General features: G+C 47.1%; 1 protein-coding gene across 2 annotated transcripts in view; it reads left to right on the top strand.

Annotated features, from left to right (window-relative positions):
- POPDC1 (popeye domain cAMP effector 1) overlaps window positions 1-24,615 on the top strand; it is a 40,821-nt gene that overhangs the window by 9,231 nt on the left and 6,975 nt on the right. For both annotated transcript variants that reach the window (XM_084777091.1, XM_084777092.1), the window contains exons 4-7: window positions 1,330-1,517; window positions 2,412-2,520; window positions 8,013-8,180; window positions 8,993-9,134. In XM_084777091.1, the coding sequence (XP_084633217.1) occupies window positions 1,330-1,517; window positions 2,412-2,520; window positions 8,013-8,180; window positions 8,993-9,134 (607 nt within the window). The remainder of the gene's footprint in view (window positions 1-1,329; window positions 1,518-2,411; window positions 2,521-8,012; window positions 8,181-8,992; window positions 9,135-24,615) is intronic.

Raw genomic sequence — 24,615 nt, 5'->3', positions numbered from 1 at the left:
ATTCTTCATCCAAACGAGACGGTGGGACAGACTAGAGTGCCGCCAGGCCAGAGCAGCTTTTGTGCTCTTGGTCTGCGGGTTTCATCAGCATCTGTCAGAGCTTCTTCCCTGGGACCAAGTTCATCCCCAGCGCAGTGCAGTATCCGTGCGCCCAGTCATGTGGGACCGAGTTTATCCACTTTGCAGTGCAGTATCCGTGTGCCCAGTCATGTGGGACTGAGTTTATCCACATGGCAGTGCAGTATCCGTGTGCCCAGTCATGTGGGACTGAGTTTATCCACATGGCAGTGCAGTATCCGTGCGCCCAGTCATGTGGGACCGAGTTTGTCCACATGGCAGTGCAGTATCCGTGCGCCCAGTCATGTGGGACCGAGTTTATCCACTTTGCAGTGCAGTATCCGTGCGCCCAGTCATGTGGGACCGAGTTTATCCACTTTGCAGTGCAGTATCCATGTGCCCAGTCATATGGGACCGAGTTTGTCCACAGCGCAGTGCAGTATCCGTGTGCCCAGTCATGTGGTACCGAGTTTATCCACTTTACAGTGCAGTATCCGTGTGCCCAGTCATGTGGGACCGAGTTTGTCCACAGCGCAGTGCAGTATCCGTGCGTGCGCCTGGTCATTGTGGCTCCAGGATACCGCTGTGTGCAGCCACGGGGCACGTGACAAGAGGACACTGCACTGTCCTACTCATCTGCTAGCCAGCCTCACTCATCGCGGGGGAGGGGGGTCTCAGTTCTCCCTCCCCTTCTCTTTTACTTTGCTTGTGAACCGGGAAACGAGAGGCAGTAACTTCAGCACTAGGTGTGGGCTTTCCTGCATCGACAGAGTTAAACAGTTACGTGGAGATAACATGCTCATTTATTTTGTAAATTTGTTTTTACATAATTCTTGCTTTTCACGGTTGTAATTTAAAAGTTAGGGTGATTTCATCCTTTGAAACAAACTTTGTTATGCACTGCTGCTAAGGTTAGGAAAGGGCCGGATTTGACAAAACCCAGAAGCTCCAGTTGCCTCATGTCAGTAGGGAGAGGTATGACCAGTCGCGCCCGCCAGCGCCCTCCCCCCTCCTACTCCCTCCCCCGCCCCCCCGCCCCCCCCCCCCCCCCCCCGGCCAGGCTCTTCAACTTGACTTTGAGTTTCAGGATACCTTTAGCAAGTAGCGAATACGTTTACACCACTGCTAACCTTCTAGGTCCCCACTGAGCACACACAGCCAGCCACTGGTGTGTATCACAGGTTGGCTTATCCTTAAATCCCATATCGTGCCCTCGAGAGTTCAGTGTTCGGGACTGCTTTAGTGCAGGACCTTGGCATCCCTGTCTTTCAGGTCAAGATCGAAAAGGAGCTGGGTGGTGTCTACCACCGATTGTTTGAACCACTCCGCGTCCCTCCTGACTTGTTTAAAAGGTTGACTGGACAGTTTTGTGTGATCCAGACCTTGAAAAGGGGCCAGACGTACGCCACCGAGGATAAGACCTCGGTTGATGACCGTCTTAGTATTCTCCTGAGGGGAAGGTAAGTGGGCGTGGACATAGGAATTCCTGGGGTGCCTTGGGTCGTTAGTAGCCTCTGTGGAGATGCATAGAAGGAATTCCTGGGGTGCCTTGGGTTGTTAGTAGCCTCTGTGGAGATGCATAGAAGGAAGCGATGCCAGCCAGCGGGGGAAGCAGTGACTGCTTGGTGAAAGTCAATTTTGCGACTGAAATTTGGGTGCTGTGGGGCAGCTTGCCGAAGCTAAGCAGACATCACCAGGCCCCTGAATCTTACTGATACCCACATTTTCTACAGTGAATATTTTTTTTAAACCATGTTGACTTTTTGCTTGAAGTTAATAAGTCAAAACTGAAATGTATTTAAACTGAATTCAAGAAGCTCGTGCTTATTGCAAAAGTGATATGTTTATGCTTTGGATCTCATAGTGCATAGGGATCATCCGAGTGGAGTCACAGACATTGCGTGGGTGTGATTGTTACTGTGTCATTTGGTGGTGGTTTTGGATAAGGTCTCAAACTTCTGGGCTCCAGCGACTCAGCGGCTCCAGCCTCCTGAGTAACTGGATCTGCGGATGTGTGCCACTGTGCCAGCCTTGAAGTGTAGTTACCAATATACCCCTCTTCGTCTCAGAAGTCTGTTGTGTACAAATTATATAGTCACTCCAAACGTAAGAGTGACAGTGGTAACCATGGGCTGAGCTAACAACGGGTGCTGTTTGTTCCTGGTGTCATTAAAAAAAAAAATACCTGGGTTTCTGGGCATGCTTTAAACTGACCATCACTTGTGGAATCTTCAAAGTGAGTACAAACATATTACTATGTTTCCGTGCTAAAAAGAATTACTTCATTTTTTTGTTTTGTTTTTGTTTTTGTTTTTTGAAGTGCTATGTGTTAACTTTTTGACTTCTGTTACCAGAATGAAGGTATCCTATCGAGGACATTTTCTGCATAACATTTACCCGTGTGCCTTTATAGATTCTCCCGAATTCAGATCAACACAGATGCACAAAGGGGAAAAATTCCAGGTATGATTTGGCTCTGAGGAAGGTTGACGCTATTTCGTGTCTCATTTAGACCAAGTGAGAAGGGGAAAGTGACCATAATTTCTTTTTAGAAAGGAACCAGACACATTGGTATATATAATATAATGCCATAAAAAATGACACTTCCTACAGTGTTTGTGTGCGCACAACTGGAGGTAGAAGGTTGGAGAGCTGCGTTCTAATCTAACCACTCCACTAACACTGTTATTTCAAGGATGTAACTTTGTTTAACATTCCATTTTTCAAAATTTTTTGGTTTTTTGAAGTATAATATTTTCATTAAAAAAATTATTGTTTTGCTGTCAGGTTAAGAGCACTGCCTATTCTTCCAGAGGACCCGGGTTCCTTTTGAGACACCAACAGGGCAGCTCACAATGGGCTGTGACTCCAGTCCCTGAGGATCTGGTGCCCTCTTCTGGCTACTGCAGGCATTACATGCACTTGATGCACAGACATAACGTTCAGGCAAAGGAGAAGTCAACATGAAATGCAATCATTTTTTTAAAATCAAATTTTATTAAGAGAAAAGTTTTATCACTTGTGGATAATTCATGTTTCTAAACATATCATCGATTGGTTTTATTAGGGAAACCACAAACCTGGCTTTACTCCAGAGAACATACCGTAAAAAAACCAACCAAACAAACCTCAAATCGCTTCATCCAAACACAGTAGTTAGCGACTGTGTTTAAAGACAAAGAGGAAATTCAGCAGTTCAAATGCAAACCACTTAGTTTAATTGTTTTTATTTTTTATTTTTAAATGGGTCCATTGTGTTTCAGCTGGTTCTGGTTCTTTCTGAAAGTCCCTAGGCCTCCTGTTGTGTTTGTTATTCTTAGGAAAGTAGACAAGAACATGTCTCGGGGTAAACAGCAGGAAGGAAGTGTCCTGGGCACAAGGGTGCCTTAGCATACAGTGTAGATTTAGTAGGAGATAGAATTGAAGAGAACATCAGCCCCTGAGGAAAGAGGGCGTGTCAGCGCCCCTTGTTGGGAAACAAGCTCGCTTTGGGATGCTGCAGTAAGTGCAATTGTGTTTATTTCACTAGAGTGTCAGCCCTGCCTCGCTACCGCTCTGCACAAGTGGCCTGAGTAGTTATGGAATTTGTTACAGTTGGGGCACATTTGCTAGTTTAAGCTCACTGACTGTGGGAAGGTGGAGGAGAACGGCCCCAGTTAGTGGGACTGTTTGGGAAGGATTGGGAGGTGTGGCCTTACTGGAGGAAGTGTGTCACTAGGAGTTGGCTTTGAGGTTTCAAAAGCCCAGGCCAGCCCCAGACTCCCCCTCTCTGCCTGCCTGCTGCCTTCAGATCAGGGTGTAAAGCTCTCTGCTACTGCCCCAGTGCCATGTCTGTCAGCTCCCTGCCATGATGATAGTGGACTAAGCCTCTGAAACTGAGCAAGCTCCCAATTAAATGCTTTCCAGTGTAAGAACCGCTCTGGGCATACCGTGTCCTCGAAGCAGTGGAACAGTGATTGAGACACTGATGCAGTTCTATTCCTATGCTGGTTGCACTTGACCTATAGTAAGAGAAAGCTGGTGCTGAGTTCTAGCTGCTCTGGCTCCTTGTTGCTGGGGAGAGTTGTCTGTCCTGGGATGCTTGCTCCTATTTGAGGCGTGTGTTTAACTACCACCACTAATGAACCAGCAGAAGGCCATGTCCTCTCCTTCCTCTGGTCTCCTTCCACTTGCGTCTTCCTCCTCTGCCTGTTACGCTCTTTCTTCCTGGGTGGTAGCAGGTGGTTTTATATAATAACTCAGTCTCTTACTATCCTGAAGAGACCAGAATTGAGACTGGGGTGGAAACTAAATCTTTGTTGAAGAAGCAAGTGACCCCCCCCCCCAAAAAAAACAGGTGTACAGAGAAATTCTTCCTTCCCACTGGACTCCAAGTTATATTTATAATTAAGCTAACAAAAGAGTTACTAACCCTAACAACAGTTTTCTTTCTTTTGGGGGGGGGACTGAGTTTTAGTAGTTGAGAATTGTTCTTAACTAGTGTGGATTCCAAGAACATGGTAAAAACTGAGGCATTCATCCTTGCTAATTCCTCCCTGTAGTGACAATTTTTAGAATTTAGGTTTCTTTAAAAAAAACACAAGTATGAGCAGGATACAGTGGTTCATGCCGGTAATCCCAGGCATGTATGTATGTATGTATATATATATGTTTTTGTTTCAATAACTGGTGTGGGATATGAGGCACAGCAGCTGACTATGATTTCCCTCATGCTCTCGCAGAGGCATGATTTTGCCAGCTGTAGATAGTTTCTGCAGTTGTTTGGGATTTGGGATTTTAGAGGGTATATAAATGCTAGAGCCCCAAGAGGAGTGGTGGGTCATTGGTTGGTTGGTTAGTTGTTGGTTGCTGTTGGTCGTGGTTTGTAAGTAGTCATGCACAAAGAAGAAACAACAAGAAGAAATTAAATATCCTGATGTCGAAGATCAAACTTGCCCCAAAGGGGCTGGAGAGATGGCTCAGAGGTTAAGAGCACTGCATGCTCTTCCAAAGGTCCCGAGTTCAGTTCCTAGCAACCACGTGGTGGCTCACAGCCATCTATAATGAGATCTTGTGCCCTCTTCAGGTGTGCAGATGTATGTGCAGGCAGAACACTGTATACATAATAAATAAATAAATCTTAAAAAAAAAACTGACAAAACTTGCCCCCAAGGAACTTGATCAGACCATAATCAGCAAGTAGTCTAACAGAAACACTGCCCCATATTTGACCCTTGACTTTATTCAGGGATCTCTTTCCTTTCCTCTCTATCCCTTTTCCTCTTAGATGTAGGGCTAGGGGTTGGAAGGGTGGAAAAGAGTGGAAAAAAGAAGAACCCAAAAAGTAGCAAATGCTAACAACACCTGCCAATTTTTCTTGGCACAGGGTGTCCTATTTTGTGATTGGCAGTGGCCAAACGCTACATTGCCATCAAGTCTGTGGCTCTAACAGAGCCAACTTCATCAGAATAAACCCAGGGGGTTGACTGTTTACGAAACATTTCCATTGTCAGATACTGGGGCGAAAAGTGGTTGTTATGTAGTATGTTTGTTATACTGCATGTGAGCGAGCTATGCACTTGGATGTTCCTGAAGCACAGCCCAGTCCCTGCCTAACAGACATTCTGCTAAGGACTTAGGTCTATTGGATTTGTTTTTTTTTTTTTAAGACAGGGTTTTATGTATCCCAGACTGGCCTTGAACTCTCTGTGTGGCCAATCTCCATGAGCTTTAGATCTTCCTGCCTCTACCTCTTGGGTGCTGGGTTATAGGTATGTGCCACTACACTCAGTGTGTACAATTGCCAGCTATCAACTCCAGGGTGTCGTGCATGCTAGGCTGCGCTGCACTGTCAACCCTTAGTTATTGTTTATTTGTTTGGGTGGGTTTTTTTGACACAGGGTCTCAAGTTGGCCTTGAGCTTACTGTATAGTCTAGGCTGTCCTCAAGCCAACGAGAGTCTTCCTGCCTCACGTACCCCCACTCTAGGCTGCTAGTATTCAATGCTTAGGGTGCATCTGATGGGCTGTATGGTAGTGGGGAAGAGAAAGACTGCAGGGCAGCATCGATCATCACTTGGTGAATACTGTGGTGATTCTAACGCTACAGGCAGACTTGTGACACTAGGAAAATGGTCCCAAAGATCATCATCCTTAGTGCTTGCTGTTGTAGGACTTGTAGATCAGGCTGCCAATTAGAGCTGTCTACAAGATCTTCAGTGTCATTATTGCAATGCATAGGAGTAGTGTTTGGTGTTTGTGTTTCTTCTCATGCACTGCGTATCAGGTAAGCATTTCTGGTAGACGTGTTTCTTTGGATTCCACCTTAGACTGCCGCCCTCTCATGGTCAGTCACCTGCCTTGGTGCTGCAACACCTGAAAAGAAGTTCTGTTGACATTGAGGGAGAGGTCTTAGAAACACATCCTGACCCTCTTGGATCTTGTTCTTGTCTTTGTAAGAAAATTGTATGCGTGCATATGTGTTTATTCACATGTGCACATGAGTGAGTGCATGGAAGCCAGAGCAGCACATCGGACACCACAGAACTGAAGTCACAGATGTGGGTAATAGGAACTGAACTCAAGTCCTTTAGAAGAGCAGCTCATATTATGGCACCAGCCAAGGACAATACGGGAAGTAAACTTTGAACCCCTACCCAGATCTAGCCAACGGACAGGACGTTCTCCAAAGTTGAGTGGAGAGTGGGGTCCGACTTTCACATGAACTCTGGTGCCCCTATGTGACCACATCCCCTAGATGAGGAGGCCTGGTGGCACTCAGAGGAAGGCTAGCAGGCTACCAAGAAGAGACTTGATACCCTATGAGCATATACAGGGGAGGAGGTCCCCCTCAGTCACAGACATAGGGGAGGGAAGTAAGGGGGAAATGGGAGGGAGGGAGGAATGGGAGGATACAAAAGATGGGCTAACAATTGAGATGTAATATGAATAAATTAATAAAATATTAAACAATAAATAAATAAAGGAGAAAAAAAAGAAGAGCAGCAAGCTTGCTCACTTGTGTTCTCTCTTTTCCTCTCTCTCTCCCTTCTCTCCTTACTTTTTATTTATTCTTCTCTCATCTGTTACATTCCTGCTGCAGTTTCCTTTTCCCTTAACTCCACACCTCCCAGTTCCCCCCGCCTCTTCCCCTCTCCCCAAGATCCACCCCTCCTCTGATTCCCTTCAGAAAGGCCAGGCATCCAGGGTATCAACCAAGCACAGCAAAACAATAAAACTAGGCACAAACCCTCATACCAAGGCTGGCCAAGACATTGCAGTAGGAGGAAAAGGGGCTCAAGAGCCGTCAAAAGAGCCACAGGCATCCCCACTCCCAAGGGTAGGAGTCTCACAAGAACGCCAAGCTACACAATCATCACATATAAACAGAGGGCCTAGCTCAGACCCGTATGTGGTCCGTGACTGTTGGCACAATTTCTGTGAGGCCCTGTGAGCCCTGCTTAGTTGATTCTATGGGCCGGGTTCTTGTGGTGTCCTCGACTTTTCTGGGTTCTACAACCCTTTCTCCCCATCTTCTGCAGGAATTCCCCAAATTCCAAAACACCCACAGCAGTCAACACACTGGCCGTCCTTCTGCCTTCGGACCACACAAACCCAACCAATAAAATGCAAAGGAGTTGCTTGGATTTAGTCTACAGGTTGCTTGTCTTTAGACATAATTTTGTATAGTGTGTTAGGTTATAACTAACTTGACAAATATTTCTTCCTTCTTTTTTCTGCTCTTTTTTTAGATGGGGTTTCTCTGTGTATTCTTGGTTGTCCTAAAACTCACTCTGTAGACCAGGCCTCAAACTCAGAGAGCCACCTGCCTCAGCCTCTGCCTCCGGAGTGGTGTGCGCCACTGCTACCCAGTTTCACAAATATTTCTGATAGTGTCTGCCAGCTTGTTCTTCTGTTCTTCTGTCACACTCATGTCTGTGGACAGACCTTTTGCTAGTGTGTTTGTTTCCTCAACAGGTCACCATTGTTGCGGATGATAACTGCAGGTTTTTATGCTGGTCAAGAGAAAGATTGACTTACTTTCTGGAGTCGGAGCCTTTTCTCTATGAAATTTTTAGGTACCTTATAGGAAAAGACATTACAAATAAGCTCTATTCGCTGAATGATCCTACCTTAAATGATAAAGTAAGTGTTTTTCTGGTTTTTGGGGGGGGGCAAAATTAATATGTCCATTTTCCTGAATTTTCATTAAGTCTTTATAAATTTAAGAGGGGTTAGTTGTAATGGAGAGACTCTTTAGCAAGCTCTTTCTTGAAGGCAAGGAAGTAATCTCCCTGGGATCCAGAGACTAGGGGAAGATAGGCTTTCAGAGCTGTGGGCAGCCTAGTTTTCTGCATGTGTTAAGAAGGAAATTAAAACAATTACAGATGAGAACTTTTAAAGCCTTCTTCCTGTGATATGTACTATCTACTAGGCACACTGAATGTGGTGTGCCTACGAGGTTCCCTTGTCCGGGCCCTTCTCCCCCAAGTTACACAGGAGAATGTTAACAATTATGGTTAGCAAACATGGCCTAGGGTTTGATCTCTAACACCACAAAAAAAAAAAAAAAGAAAGAAAATGTTGTGACTTAATACTTTGGATTAATTAAATAGATTATTCATATTTGTAAGTTTTAGGATAATGTATTTAAAATAATAGCTAATGATAAAAGACATATTTGTAGGGACTCAATTATTCCTTTTTTTTCTGGGCACTAACATCAAGAAAAGTGCCTGCTTCCTGTAGGGAATCTATGATTTTGTTTCTGAGACAGGGTTTTTCTCTGTGTAGCCTTGACTGTCCTGGAACTCACTCAGTAGACCATGCTGGCCTTGAACTCACAGAGATCCACCTGCCTCTGCCTCCCTGAGTGCTGGGGAGTGCTGCGTTGACCCAGCTGGGAATATATAACTGAGCCTTTCCGAGTCTCAGGCATCTTGAACTCTGTTTTGTAGAAAGCGAAGAAGCTGGAGACACAGATGAGCCTCTGCACACAGATCTCCATGCTGGAGATGAGGAACAGCATCACCAGCTCCAGCGACGGTGAGGACGGCCTCCACCACTTCCTGCGGGGCTCCACCAGCACGTCTTCTCTCCGTGAGTTTCCCTCCACCACGCCCCCCCCCCCCCCCGACTTCCTCCACCACTCTGACAGATTGTCACTAGAACAGACACTCGGACATGCGGGTCAGATAGATTACTTTGCAAGTAACCACTTGGTAGCCTTGAGGGACTACTGCCCCTGTGTTTGATGTAGTCGGAAGTCCAGCTTTAGAGCTCTTATTTCTGCTTCTGAAAATCTTTGCTTCTTTGGCCATATATTTGGTTTACGTTCCGGCCTGGTGGAGTAGTGTGCGTGTGTCCACATGGTTAGGTGGCTGCTTGGCGCTGGAGTTCACGTGGTTTTCACTGTAGTGAAAGGCAGACACAGCAGTGTGAGATAGTCTATGAGCATCCGACTGCTGGCTCCTCATCCCAGTGTAAGCCCAAGAGTAAAAAAGCGAGCAGGCGTGGGGTGTTCTTGAAGATGGTCACTTGGTGCCCGCGAGTAACATCCACACACTGCCAAGTCCCCATGATTCTTCCTCTATGCTTTATACCATTATAGGCGACACTCGTCACAGGGATGTTCAGACTGCTAAAGTGAAAGAAACTAAACTATTAAGGAATTCATTGCTTGCCTGGGCAGTGGTGGCGCCTTTAATTCCAGGACTCTGGAGGCAGAGGCAGATGGATTGCTGTGAGTTCAAGGCCAGCCTGGTCTACAAAGCGAGTCCAGGACAGCCAAGGCTATGCATGGAAACCCTGTCTCGAAAAACCAAAAAAAAAAAAAAAAAAAAAAAAAAAAATAGAATTCATTGCTTGAAATTGAAGGATTATTCTGAAAGTAAGAGAGCTTTGGGTCGGCTGGCGTAAAGCTATATAAAGGCAGGCACATCCTCCCCTTGCATAGACATTAAAGTTCTTCATTTATCCAGGTATGTTCCTAAGCAAAGAAACTGAGAACTCAAAGCCTCGCCCCACCCCCCACTGTCTGCACAGATGGTCATGTGACTTTGCATGCTTGACATGAGCTGGATAACCTTGTAAATACAGCACGGTGAGGGAGGCAGCGCTTTACTTCCTCCCTTCTAGCATTTTCTTGGCCTCAGAATTAAATTGACTCAAGACAGAGTTCACAAGGAAAGAATATGCACGGTGATCCTAGACATTTCAGGTAGAAGCAGGTAGATGCTTCTGTGGACCACTTTGAACATAGATAGGAGGGTAGCGAGGCAATGGGTTAGGTTGGAAGGTTTCAACATAATAGTTATTTAAATAAGGTTTGGGGCTGGAGAGATGGCTCAGTGGTTAAGAGCACTGCCCGCTCTGCCAAAGGTCCTGAGTTCAATTCCCAGCAACCACATGGTGGCTCACAACCATCTACAGAGAGATCTGGTGCCCTCTTCTGGTGGGCAGGTATACATGAAGGTGAAACACTGTATACTTAAATAAATAAATCTTTAAAAAGTAAATAAATAAATAAGATTTGCACAGAATCCTGTCCCAGCGCACTGTCCTCGATAAAGAACACTGTTGTCCCTCTAATGTAAGAGGGATATCTTGTCAGAAATAGGGGATTTTAAATTTTCTTAAAGCTCAAAACAGTCAACATGTCACACACAGTTTTGACTCCTTCAGATATAAGCATCAAACCATAGATAGATAAAAAAAAATATACCACGGACCTAAAGGGGACTTCAAGGGCAACACATATGAGAAATTAAAGATGGCTGTGGTTTACTCCAGTGCAGCTTGATTTAGGGTGTTAAACAAAGCTTATGCCTGGCCCTCTTTACTCCAGGACCTGGCCAGAGGGAGCATCTTTTGTCAGGCAGGTGCCATGGCTGTGGCAGAGGGCAGACATCACAGGCACTCTGTTAGTCCTACAGCTCCACCCCAGAGTGGCAGGTACATGTTGCTTTGACAGTGGATGCAGGTTTAGCCAGCACCACCCCTGTGGACAGGGCACTGAACCCTCCCGCTGTGCAGAAGGGCTAGCGAGAGTGGGAGACCAGGTGGGTTCTTCCTACAGTGCCCTGTGGTAGCTCAGGGACGATTAGCTTTCCCAGAGAGGAAGTTGGTAGTATTCAGTGTTTTGTTTGACTCGGTCCCCGCAACAGTGGGGGTGCTGGGACTTAGGGATCTGGTCTGAATGTAAACCTCAACACTTGTATGACAAGTTGATCCTCAGCAAAGGCTTTACTATCCTGTGGTCACATAAGCTAGCGTTACAGCAGCAGCTTTGGGGGGCTATAAACGGGATGGGGTTTGTTGAAAGGCCGGCTGCCATGGGCACGGGGTACAGTTCTAGCTGTGCTCCTGACCAGCTGCCTATCTGGCGGAGGAATTTAGGTGACTGGGCTAAGGCAAGATGGAGAGCTCATGATTGTGACTGTGGGTCTCGATGGGATGGCTGGCCTGTGGAGGCCGAGCCAAGCAAACCTGTGCATAGTTCAGAACTGTTGACCCGCCCTTGAGTCTGATCCGGGTCCCTGAAGCCTTCTTTCCATTCTCCGGTTCTGCTTCTTAGAAACTTGGTTCTATTGTGTTGCCATTGTCATTTTAGGTCTGTCCCAACATCCTGGTAAATAGTTTGAATAGTTTTCAGACACAAGAGTGTCGCTATTTTCAAACAGGCTTAGTTTTTAAATTCTGTTTTAAAAAGGGGGGCGGGGGGGGAAGATGCCAGTACCATCTAGCTGGTGTTTTGTGATTGGTTGATCTGAGTCAGGCAAAGCAGTTACTCTGCCAATAGGTAGGGGTGTGGTGTGTGTGTGTATGTGTGTGTGTATGTATGTGTGTATATGTGTGTATGTGTTTGTATGTGTATGTGTGTATGCATGTGTATGTGTGTATATGTATGTATGTGTGTGTATGTGTGTATATGTGTGTATGTGTGTATATGTGTGTATGTGTGTATGTATGTGTATATGTGTGTATAGTATGTATGTGTGTATGTGTGTGTGTACGTGTGTGTGTGTGTGTGCATTTTCAAATCTCAGTTTATGGGCTACCCTGCTTCTTCTCCTTTAAAGATCCTTGATCTATAGAACATTGTTTCCTTTTTAAATTCCTTTGGATTTGTTTGTTTGTTTGTTTTTGTTTTGTTTTGTTTTTGAGACAGGGTCTTGAGTAGCCCAGACTAGCCTTGAACTCTTCCTCTGCCTCTCCCTCCCAAGTCCTGTGGTTACAGATGAGTGCCGCCATGCCTGGCTCCGTGCAGTGCTAGGGACTAAACTCGGGGCTATGTGAGTGTAAGGTGAGCCCTGTACCAACTACTAACCAGCTCTAGAACATCGATTATTAAGTATTCCCAAGAGTCACTTGGAGTCGTGTGACGGCTCCTGATGCAGCAGTGCAGCTTGGGAGTTCATGTTTTAACGCATCCCCAGGTGATACGCGTGTGGTCATTCTGCCCGAGACTTTGATGGAGCGACTGCGGAGTGGCCCGTGTTCTGGAGGTGGCTGTAGTGAGCTTGCAGTTGCAATGGCCTAACAGTAGCTCAGCCTTGGGACTTGCATGAACCACTATGGGACATTACTTGTAAAGATCTAGGCCAGGATGTGGTGTCACACTCAATGCACTCATAGTGTTACCCAGCAGATGTGCAGTTCATGAGAAGGTGAAGAGAAATGTTAAATGAACTATTTCAGTGAAATTGCTGCCACCCTCAGTTATATTGTGCTCTGTTTTTATACCTGTCACAATGCCAGAGTCACAGCAGGATCTGCAGTGTCTACCACAAGGATTCTAAGTCCTGCTTCGCGCTGTCACTTAAGGGGAAAAGGCATTGAGGTCGTCTGAGAAAAATTCAGCCCTGTTGTTACCCACCTAACTCTTGCGACTCTCCTGTTGCCTGATTTGCTGTGTTTCAAGTTTGCACGTGTAAGTGTGAGACGGACGAGAAGGGTCAAGCTAGCCAAAGTGTGCAAGTGGACGTAATGTTGTCATGTATGTACGAACTGCCCCATTCTGCTGACTGGTCTGTGTGCTGTGGGAAAAGGAACTTGTCATCTTGTCTCTGGACTTCAGCTCCCTACAGTGATGTTGGAGACTCTCCATCTTTCCCTTTGTCTCCCACACAGATGACTTGTGTTTGGCGGTTCTATCACTAGTAAGTATGGCCAAGCATAGGCATTGTGTTGGCAACAAGAGAGCTTTGGTATATGTCCCTAAAAGTTGCAGAATATTGTTTTAATTTAATTGGAATTGAATCATAGTTGTTTGGCTTCTGTTTTTCAAATCACAGTTTGGCTAGTGTCGTCAGTTGGGACTGTCTTTGAATGAATTTGTTAGCTTAAACCATTTTTCCTGAAATAGAATTAATATTTATGATGTGATTAAGGATATTATGAAGTAAGAGATTTCTTAGTGAGGAAAAGCCTTTGCTTTGCATCAGGGCGGTGCCACGGGCTGTTGAGCCCAGCCCACGGTGAGTTGTGCAGACCTGCTCAGTGTGCATCAGTTGGTATTCTAGCTGCAGAGACCAGCAGCTGGCCTGCCACAGTGAGCTTCTCTTAGATAGCAGATGATGCTATTACCTGGAAGGATACAGAAGCCAGGGAAACAGGTTCAGCTTCAAGGCTGGCCTCATGAGGTCATCTGCTCAACTCAAGTTGTCCCCGTGCCCGCTGTGAACAGCCACAGACTTGTAAACAGGTCATTGCACATGGTACAGAGAGAGCAGGTTTGAAAAGCAGGAGGGGCCTGGAGGGGGAGCTGATGGGTGGGTGCAGAGGAGCAGCCCCAGTTTTGTGCATGAGGAAGGTGTGGCTTGGGAGGTTAGGTCACCTGGCTGTGGTCAGGTGACTGAATGTGTTATAGGGTCTTGTGTTGCTTCTTATCCTACAGTCACCTTAGCAGTTTAGAGTAAACGTACTTGGGGGCCTCTAACTTGCTGCGACGGCTGCCATAGCTTGGCCGTACTTGTTTTATCCTTTGTTGTTTAATCCTTAAACAGCACCCTTTGAAACAGAGTTTGTTGTTCCTGTAAGATGGAGTCACGTGGTATTTACCTCTTCCGCTAGATCCTCAGCCAGCAGGGGTTGCGGTATGGTCCCCTGACCCGTGTCCTTCCCCTTCAATCCTGTGCTGGCTGTTATCCCCACACAATAGCCTCTCAGCTTCTAGGATGACAGTAATAGGGTTTCACACAGATTTAAGCTTTTTGATGAAGATGTTTAAGAGCGATGGGGAGATGTTTCAGTTGGCAGAGTGTCGACTGTGCAGGCATGAGGACCTGAGTTTGGACCTCAACATTGGGACCAAGCATCAGTCACCCAGAGCTGCGGGGCAGTCACAGGCAGACTCCTAGACTTGCTGGCCAGTCAGGCTAGACAGCTGAGTCTGTCTCAAAAGGATAGGATGGGTAGAACTGGGGGAATTCTATCTGTAGACTGCCAGTCTGGCTGAAACAAAAGCTCCAGGTTAAGGAGAAGCACTGCCTCAAAGAAGTAACAGTGAAGAGTGGGAGAAGAGGATGCCCAGTGCCCTTCCCTTGCCTCCATAAATGTGTACACACACACACACACACACACACACACACACACACACACACACACACAAGAAAAACAGCTTCTAAAAATTAAAAATAATATGAAGTGATGGAAGAAGATACCCAGTGGGTTTTTTGAAGGACATAAAATTTTTATTTTATGTGTATGGATATTTCACCTGCATATATGTTACTATATGTGTGCAGTGCCCTCAGAAGCCAGAAGAGGGCATCAGATCCCTTGAAAATGAAATTACGGATGGTGTTTAGCTGTCATCCGGGTTCTAGGAATTGAACCCAGGTCCTCTGGAAGAGCAGCCAGTGCTCTTAACCACTGAGCCATCTCTCCAGTCCCTATAATAAAGAGTTACTATGATTGCAATTAAAGTATAATTGCATCATTTCTCCCTTCCCTTTCCTCCCTCCAGTTTCTTCTGTGCCCAGCCCACTTCATGGTCTCTTTATATTTAATTATACACACACACACACACACACACACACACACACACACACACACACACACACACACATCCTTATTCGCTTAGTGTTGCTTGCATGCATGTGATTTCAACCCGGACCATTTGGCATTGGCTGGCCCATTAGTGGGCTCAGCCCCATGGAAGACTAGTTCTTGCCCTCTCAGCATTCCCTTTTTGCCTGTAGTTCTTTGTCTAATTGTCTATCCCATGAAATTTTCCCCTTCCACATCGGCATGCTTGTTCAAGGAGGACACCCAGAGTTTAATCCCTCACCTTCACACATGTGTATTATATGTGCGTGCGCACACACACATGTATATACATGATGCACCTAACAAACAGCACACCCACATAACCATGTACATTTTAAAAGCGTACTCTCTGATTCCGTTTAATTAAATAAAAAAAGTTTAATGCAACCTGTGGAGGAATGTTAACTCATAATATGGCTGATCTGACAAGAAATCATATCCAAAGAACTTCTAAGTCTGTGTGGTCCGGCTGGAATACAAACATGCCTCTAATCCAGGAGACAGAGGCAAACAGATCTGAGTTCTAGGCCAACCTGGTACAGAGCAAATATCAGGTGAAGAAAATCTTAGATCCAGGTGTGGTAATGCATGACTTTAATACCAAACGAAGGTAAAGTTAGTTTATAGAAGGAAACACTCATATTTGAAAATGATATCTAATTGAGTGGCAGAAAAGGTGATGAATCAGAGAAGATTTGACAGATTAGGGTACACCCAACTCTCAGGAGAAGAGAGAAGAAAGGGAAGCTACTTAAGAGGCCGTTAAAAGAGAGAGAGGAGGCAGTTTTACCAGTAATAGAGAGATGGGTTGCAGAGAGAGAACTCAGGTGAAGATGGAACGAGCCAGAAAATGAGAAGAAGCCGGAAGGATCGAACAGATTGCTGAGTTAGTTTGAAGCCAAGCAGAGAAATTCTGGGCCAAGAGAGAAGCTAGATTAAATAAGTCAGCTGGGAGAAGAGTTTGAGCCAGAACAGCTGAGTTGAACCAGCCAGCCCAGAGCTCAGAAAGAACAAGTTAGGGTGACAAGTAAGTCTCAGAGGCTGAAAACATTCTAGGCCTAGGTTAGATTGTATGGAGGCTAGAAGCTTCTAGGACTAGGCCTAGGTTAGCAGAAGGAAGCAATAAGTCTCCCAGACAAGAGTTGAGCCAGGAGAATAAAAGTACTTTTACAGCAACCAGATGCCAGGGTGCTTTCCTGTAACCCCAGAAGAGGAGAGAGGCAGAGGCTGAAGGATAGGAAGATAGAGGCAGCCTGAGGCATAAAACAGGACCCTAACAGGAGGGGTGTTGGGGAGTTTTCAGAGAATTTCCAGAAATATTGTATAGCAAAGCAGGAAATCTTATGATAAAAGTTGATCTCTCCTTATTTATTTATTTTAACTGATTTATGCATATATGTGTGTATTGTGTATGTGTGTGTGGTGCCGTGGCTTCCCTGGAACAGGAATTACAGACAGTTGTGAGCTGCCTTGTGGGTGCTGGGAATTGAACCCAAGTCCTCTAGAGGAACACCCAGTGTGCCTAGCTGCTGAGTCATTTCTGAGTCTTATTTAATTCTTCCCCCAAGAAGCAGTTGTTGAAAGTGCTCCGTAATTTGTTTCTCCCTTTTGTAGTTTGAATATGGAGTGCCTTCCGGGGGTCCATGTGTCTGAACACGTGGTCCCCAGCTGGTGCTCAGCCTTGGAAGGTTGTAGAACTCACTGGAGGAAGTGTGTCTTTGGAGGTGAGCCCTGGGCCTCAGTAGTTCAGTCCTGTTCTTTCTTCTTTGTGCTTCCTGACTTGGGAAGCAGTGTGACCAGCAGCCATGCCCCTGCCCCTGTGCCTCCCCCTGCACCACAACGGACTGGCCCCTCTTACCCAGGAGCCAAAGTAAGCGCTTCTCTCCTGGTTTTGCTGTTGTTGTGATTTTTTTTCCCCAGAACAGTGAGAAAGGTAGCTGACACAGCAACCTTTCCTAGTCTCTCCTTTCAGACCTTCACGGTTTTCTTTTTCTTTTCTTTTCTTAATTTAGTCATATTACATCTCAATGGTTATCCCCTCCCTTGTATCCTCCCATTCCTCCCTCCCTCCCATTTTCCCCTTACTCCCCTCCCCTATGACTGTGACTGAGGGGGACTTCCTCCCCCTGTATATGCTCATAGGGTATCACATTTCTAGTCTCTCTGAAAGTCCCACGGCGGTTGTACATTCTCTTTGATAACTACAGCTAGAGTTACCCTGCTTTGCTTCGCAGCATTGATATTAGGCCTCATTCAGAACCAGCTGGGAAGTTCTTCCTCCACTTGTTACTGTTGAATTTGCGTCATGGCATCTTAAAGGCCACTGGTCCCAATATTAAGTACAAATGTGTTATTTTCCTTTTGTATGTATCCCACAAACTTTAAAACATTTGGGGTAGTTTGGGGGTTGTTTGTTTTGGTTGGTGGTGATGGGTTTGGGTTTTTTGTTTTTGTTTTTGATTTCTGAGACAGGGTCTCCCACGGCCCATCCTGGCCTCAAACACCTTATGTAGATGAAACTGACCTCTTGATCTCCTGCCTCTGTTGGACCCTAGAGTCCACTCGGGTGGTAGGGGGTCGTCACGAGAGACCACTCGAGGACCACAGTGTTGGTGTAAAAGCACAAGGTTTATTGCTGACGCACGTCAGGGGGCCTCAGCACTCACTCGGGAGGGAGGGAGGCACCCCAGTCACTGTTACAGACCATTTTTAAAGGCTAAAACCGCAAAGGTTAGGAGGGGCTGCGAGCCCTATGTTAGGATTGGCTCTGGTGGTCGCTAGGGGTGCTTGTCTAAATGTTATTGGCTATTGCAGGCAGGGGTGTTGGGGAGTTTCCAGATGGTAATTGTTTACCTTAGTTGAAATTGTTTATCTTGGTTGGCCATCTTGATCTCAGAAACTGAAGCTAAGCTGGCCTTCAATTCTCTCTGGGTCATTTTCTCAAGCTTGTCTGGGTCACGTTTCCAGGCTGGCTGAGAGAGAGGGCCTTACAATCCCCCCATTGAGGTTTTTTAACTGGCCTTAATCTTAAGGCATGTCCCCATTTTTGAGGGCTTGGTACTGTTGAGTTAGGATCAGGGCCTGAGTTATAGCCAAAACAGGGTACAAGGGTGAGAAGCAGAATACTTATAGTCAATCCCGTAATCAGGTAAGTCTTATCTTGAGTGGATCTTTGGAGCGATGGAGCTGCATCGTGGTGTCTCTGGAGCAGAGTCAAGAGTTGCTGGGGCAGCTTTGGAGTGAGAGTCGTGAACCCAGGCGGCTATTTTGTCAACCTTGAGAGCGGTGGGTGTGGTGAGCAGGACGGTGTAGGGCCCCTTTCAGTGAGGTTTGAGTCCTTGAGACGGGTGTCGACAGATGTAGGCAGAGTCACCAATGTGGAAGGGATGTCTCGGTGTCTGAGAGTGGCCAGGTTTGTAAAGTTTGGCCAGTGGGGCCCAAACTTGGGCTTGAACCGCCTGGAGTCCTTTAAGGCGGGCCTGTAAGTCAGTTTTGGAAGCAGAAGGTTGATAAGAATTAAGCATAGTAGACAAAGGGGGTGGCCCCCCATACAGGATTTTATAGGGGGTCAGGTTAAAGCGTGAGGGAGTGTTTCTGGCTCTGAATAGAGTAAAGGGCAGGAGGCGTCTCTAATCTTTTAAGCCAGTCTCAATGGTCAATTTAGTCAAGGTCTCTTTTAGAGTCCGATTTATTTATTTATTTTTTACCTGTCCTGAACTTTGGGGTCTGTAAGCACAATGCAAATTTTAATTAGTCCCCAAGCTAGTCCCTGACTTACCTGGGAGATGAAGGCCAGCCCGTTATCTGACCCGATTACCTTGGGAAGTCTAAACCGAGGAAAGGTATCTTTCAGGATGGCCTTGGCCACTGTTTGTGCTGTTTCTCCCCGGGCGGGGAAAGCTTTTATCTATCTTGAAAAAGTGTCTATAAAAACTAATAAGTATCGATAACCCACAGCTGGAGGCTTTACCTGGTCTGTCTCTATGGACCCTGGTCCCTTCTGGGACTTGGTTTTTGTCAACATTGACTTGTTGACAAGCCTGACAAGTAGTTACAGTTTTATTAACCAGAGCAGCAGCTCTAGGGATGATGAATTGTGTCTTATCTAGGATCTGTCGAAGCTTTTTTTTATCTTAGGTGGGTCCAGGTATGTATTTGTTGGACCATGGCAGCTGCATCGAGGGCTGGCAGGACAGTTTTACCATTTTTTGTCTAATTTTTGGAAACTGGGTCAAATATAGCTCCTAGGGCTTGGGCCTTGGCCTGGTCCTCAGAGGAGTAATTATAAGCCTCAGGCTGAGGGGGTTTTTTAGCCCCGATGGACAACACCAAGAGTCCTGACTTGGCTATTTGTTTTGTCACCTGATCCACCTGCTGGTTGCCCCGGCAACAGGATTTTGTTTTTTCTGGTGTCTTGGACAGTGTATGATGGCCACTTGTTTTGGCAGAAATAGGGCTTTGAGGAGAGCTTTAATTTCAGGCTTATTTTTAATCTCCTTGCCCTCCGAGGTCAGAAGTCTTCTTTGTTCATAAATACTTTTATGGACATGAGCAGTGGCAAATACATATCGGCTATCAGTGTAAATATTAGCTTTCTTGTCTTTGGAAAGTTTTAATGCCTTGGTTAGGGTGACAAGTTCTGCCCTTTGGGCCGAGGTCCCTTGAGGAAGGGCCTGTGCCCAGATGACTTTCTGTCCATCTGTCACAGCTGCCCCAGCCCTTCTGGTACCTGAATCCAGGAAGCTGCTGTCATCAGTATACCAAGTATGACCAGCCTCTGGGATAGGACTTTTTGTGTACCATGTGTCTCTGTCATCACCTGGTGACAGTCATGCGGAGTCTCTTGTGCCTGGTCTGGGGCTGGCAACAAGGTAGCTGGGTTGAGAGTCGCTCTTGTCTGCAGAGTTTTGTCTTTTTAGCTGAGGCCCGATAGCCCTTGTTACCTCCTGGGTGGAGGCAGCAAGTAAGAGGTCATCTGTACCAAGGTTAACAGTCCGTTTGTTGGTCCATTGGTGTGGTTTGCCACCAGTTGTTCCTCGTACCCAGGATGTCTTTGAAGACATTGGTCCCAATGGCTGGGTTAGCACGGAATGCTGAGTACCTGTATCTACCAGGAAAGTGGTGCGTTGTCCCCAACGGTGAGGGTTAGCCTGGGCTGGGGGGGGGGCTTCAGAGCCCCGACTTGCCTAGTCACTGTTTTCACCCAAGGCCAGGACCGGGACAGTTTTTTTCTGATCTTTGGGACGCTTAGGGCAGTCTTTTAACCAGTGTGCACGTTCTTTGCAGTAAGCACACTGATCCTTATCCACACGGGGCCGCCTTCATTCTCCCCCCCCCTCCCCCCCGTTCCTGTCCTTTATATTTAGTAGGTTCTGTCACTACAGCGGCCAAGACCCTACTCAAATGTTTATCTTGCTTTGATCCCTGCGATCCTCTCGTTCCTCCTGTTCCCTTGCTAGCTTCCCCTCCTCCCCTGGGGTTTCTCTCTTGTTATATACACCTTCTCTGTCCCTCTGACCACATCCTGTAATCCATATGTCTGGTTGCTGTAGCTTCCCTTTTATATCCGGAGCTGACTGATCTATAAAAGACATGGCCACTGTTGCCTTATGTTCTGGAGCCTCAGGGTTAAACGGAGTATACATATGGAACCCTTCCAGCAACCTTTCCATAAAGGCAGCAGGGCTTTCTTTCTTTTCCTGAGTAATAGTTCCTACCTTGGCCAAATTGGTGAGGCGCTTTCCAGCTCCCTTGAGACCTGTCAACAGAGTCTGGCGATAGATACGGAGACTTTCCCTACCTGTAGCCATCTCACAATCTCAATCTGGGCGTGTTTAAGGGAAACGCTTTATCTATCTCGTTAGGGAGCTGGGTGGGTGCTCCGTTCGGCCCGGGCACATTTTTCCTTGCTTCTGGGAGGACTCTCTGTTTTTCCTCCATGGTGAGGAGAACCTGTAAAAGCTGTTGTAGAGCCTGGGTGTCTTGTGAAAAGGAAGGATTGTGGGTCTTTCAATTATATAAATCTGATGCGGAGAATGGCCAGTAATGGATGTCACCACTGATAATACGAAGAGGAAACAATGAGGTTTCCTGGCCTGGAGGGGGCAGGGAGGAATCTGAGGAGGGTTGGGAGGAAGGTGTAAGAGAAGGAGCTGAAGGGGCTGGAGAGGGCATGTGGGTAGATGGGGTAGGGAGAGAGGGGTTAGGGTCAGAGGGAGAACTCAAAGGCGTAGGGTAAGGTGGAGGAGGCAGGTCTAGTAGTAGAAGATCTTGTTGTTCGTTGTTAGGCAGCACGGGCTTTGGGTGAACTCCTGGGTGTTTTTCGGGTGTTTCAGGAGCCTCAGAAACTGCAACTCGGATGAGAGAAGTTGGCAGGGGGCCCAGGAGGAAAGACTTGAGCCACTGTGGTGGGTCTCGGACCAGGGATTTTCACGTGATTATATATGGGACCTGATCCGGGTGGCCATGGGACCCAGGTCTACAAACAACATCTTTAACCTGCAGGATAATAGTAAGGTTAAATGTCCTGTCTCTAGGCCACCCCACATTAAAGGTTGGCCACTCTGAGGCACAGAAAACCTATGTGCACGAGCTCGAACATCCTTAAAGAGTCAGAGTCAAGGGGGGTCGTCACAGTTTGTCCCATGTCAGTATGGTCGAGAAAAGAAGACAGAGAGAGACAAGACAGAGACAAACAGAGAAATAAAACCAAAATATCAGCGCCACAGAACAGAAATCAGATCAGATGGCAGAACTTCTCTGCCGTTCAGATTCAGATTGAGGAGACCGATGCTATTATCCGGCCCTCCTCCAGACAACCATTGGAGCGTCCTCCAGGGTGAAGGGGAGAAAGGTCTGGGCACGTCTGCCCCTTTTCTCCTCTCAATACAGAAATACAGATGCACGCTACAGAGGCACTGAAAGTGGCTCGAGGACCAGAAAAGGAAACAAACAAACAAAGAGCTCGCAAGAGCTCACACAGACAGAGCGGAGCACAGACAAAAGGAGAGCCCACAGGAGCTCTCGGAACTCCCGCAGAGAGTACAAACAAAAGGCAAAGGGAAAGTAACTCATGGTCTCAGAAGTCAGTGGAGTTGGTGGAGCCCGGGCCATTGAAACCTTGCAACAAGTGGGTCGGTGTGGACTCAAGGAGACCCCCAGATTCCAGCGAGCCCCCACAATGTTGGACCCTAGAGTCCACTCGGGTAGTAGGGGGTCATCGTGAGAGACCACTTGAAGACCACAGTGTTGATGTAAAAGCACAAGGTTTATTGCTGACCCGCATCAGGGGGCCTCAGCACTCACTTGGGAGGGAGGGAGGCACCCCAGTCACTGTTACAGACCATTTTTAAAGGCTAAAACCGCAAAGGTTAGGAGGGGCTGCGTGCCCTATGTTAGGATTGGCTCTGGTGGTCGCTAGGGGTGCTTGTCTAAATGTTATTGGCCATTGTAGGGAGGGGTGTTGGGGAGTTTTCAGAGAATTTCCAGATGGTAATTGTTTACCTTAGTTGAAATTGTTTATCTCGGTTGGCCACCTTGATCTCAGAAACTGAAGCTAAGCTGGCCTTCAATTCTCTCTGGGTCATTTTCTCAAGCTTGTCTGGGTCACGTTCCCAGGCTGGCTGGGAGAGAGGGCTTTACACCTCTGCCTCTCAAGCATTGGCATTACAACGTGTGTGTGTGTGTGTGTGTGTGTGTGTGTGTGTGTGTGTGTGTGTGTGTGTGTGTGTGTCTCGCTCGATCCCTTTGGGCATCGCCTATCAGATACCCTGCATATTGGGTTAGTTACACTACAATTCACAGCAGCGGCACAATTACAGCTATGATGTAGCAGGTTGCCAGTCCCCACAGCATGAAGACCTGTGTGAAATGGTCTCAGCGTGAGGAAGGTTGAGAGCACTGGGTTAAGTATTTATCTAGTGTTTGTGCTAAGAACTTGCGAATCCCCTCTTCTGGCTACTGGGAACTAGTCAGTGCACAGTTAACTATAGTTACTCTACTGTATAGTAGTGTAAAAACTCACCCATCCTGCCCCACTGCCCCTGCCACGCTGCAGTTCACTGGGTACTTACTCTGAAGCCATTGTGCTACCTTGCTTTCCCTGAGAGCATTTGCAGGGGTGTCAGGGTCAGTCAGAGCCTGAGCCTGGAAGTCCTAAGGAGCTGGGCTCGGGTCTCTGCCGTCAGAGGCCACTTCGAGACAGTTCAAACTGAAAGGCTGAGGAAGGCAGTCTCTGCACTGTGGCCACACTGAGGGGGACACATACCCCTTAGGGCCACCTTTGGGGTCCTGGCAGGAGGTGTGCACAGCTCTCAGCCCATGGCAGTGTGCAGTGGCATCCCCATGGCAGTGTGCAGTGGCATCCCCATGGCAGTGTGCAGTGGCATCCCCATGGCAGTGTGCAGTGGCATCCCCATGGCAGTGTGCAGTGGCATCCCCATGGCAGTGTGCAGTGGCATCCCCATGGCAGTGTGCAGTGGCATCCCCATGGCAGTGTGCAGTGGCATCCCCATCTTCTTGGCCCTGGCTTCTCCCGCCGGATGGTCTGACAAACTGTGGGATGCATGAAATCTCTTTCTCCTGGCTAGCTGGGCCACAGCTTGAGACATCTGGGACAATCCCAATTTCTCAGGGTCCATTGTCTCTATGGTTTGTTAGCCAAAGGGAAGGGCACAGGTGTCCCCTGAGAATCTCTTCCTCCTGCCAGGGTGGTTGTAGGAGGGAACATTGCACACTGACTCTCCACTGTCTTGCCATCATTCTGCCTTTTCTGGGGACACTATTTCCTGCTTCTCGAAGTCTCTGGCTGAGAACTATGCCTTTTTTTTGGTGGCAATTCTGTCTTTCCTGTCCCCTGTCTTTCATCTTATTGTCCCTGCTCTTCTCAGTCTCTCGCCTCCCCTAGGACAGGTGGCTCCCAGAGCCAGGGCAGGACTGTTATCCTGAAACGCCCCCTTGTCTGTCCTCCTGGACTGGTCTGTGGTCTCCTCCTCATGGGCAGAAGGGGGCTAGTGGATTCCTGCTGCTTACCCAGGTGTCATGTGGCCGAGGACTTGACCACCCATCGAGCTGGCCTGAGAAGGACCCCAGGGGAAGCTTTTCCCCGAGAGCCACTACCCTGTTCAGTCCTGGCTACGTTTCCTCATCTTGTATCCTTGGCTTTAGTTCCCCAGTGTTGGCGTGGAATCATTCAAAGGAAAAATGGCCACCTTCCACTGTTGTTGTTCAGAACACTTCAATTCAGACTCCTCAATCAAGAAAACTTGTATATAGCGGGGCCTGTGCCTCAGTGCTAGGAGAGCTTGCCTAACATCAGACCCTGGCTTTGATCCCCAGCCTAAGAGGGAAGGGAAGAAAGGAAGGGGGAACAGAAGAGGTAAGGGAAAGTGGGGGGAGGGGAATGAAAGGGAAGCTGTGTCTATAAATAAACAGAAGCAGGAAATGAGTGATAATTCTTTCTTGCAAAAAAAAAAAAGCCTTTAAGTTCTTCCTCATCACCATTCATCAAAAATTGTACAATCTAATTAAA

The sequence above is a fragment of the Acomys minous genome, assembly GCF_964271855.1.
Source record: "Acomys minous genome assembly, chromosome: 3".
Classification (NCBI taxonomy): domain Eukaryota; kingdom Metazoa; phylum Chordata; class Mammalia; order Rodentia; family Muridae; genus Acomys; species Acomys minous.
This window is presented reverse-complemented; position numbering and strand designations above follow the sequence as displayed.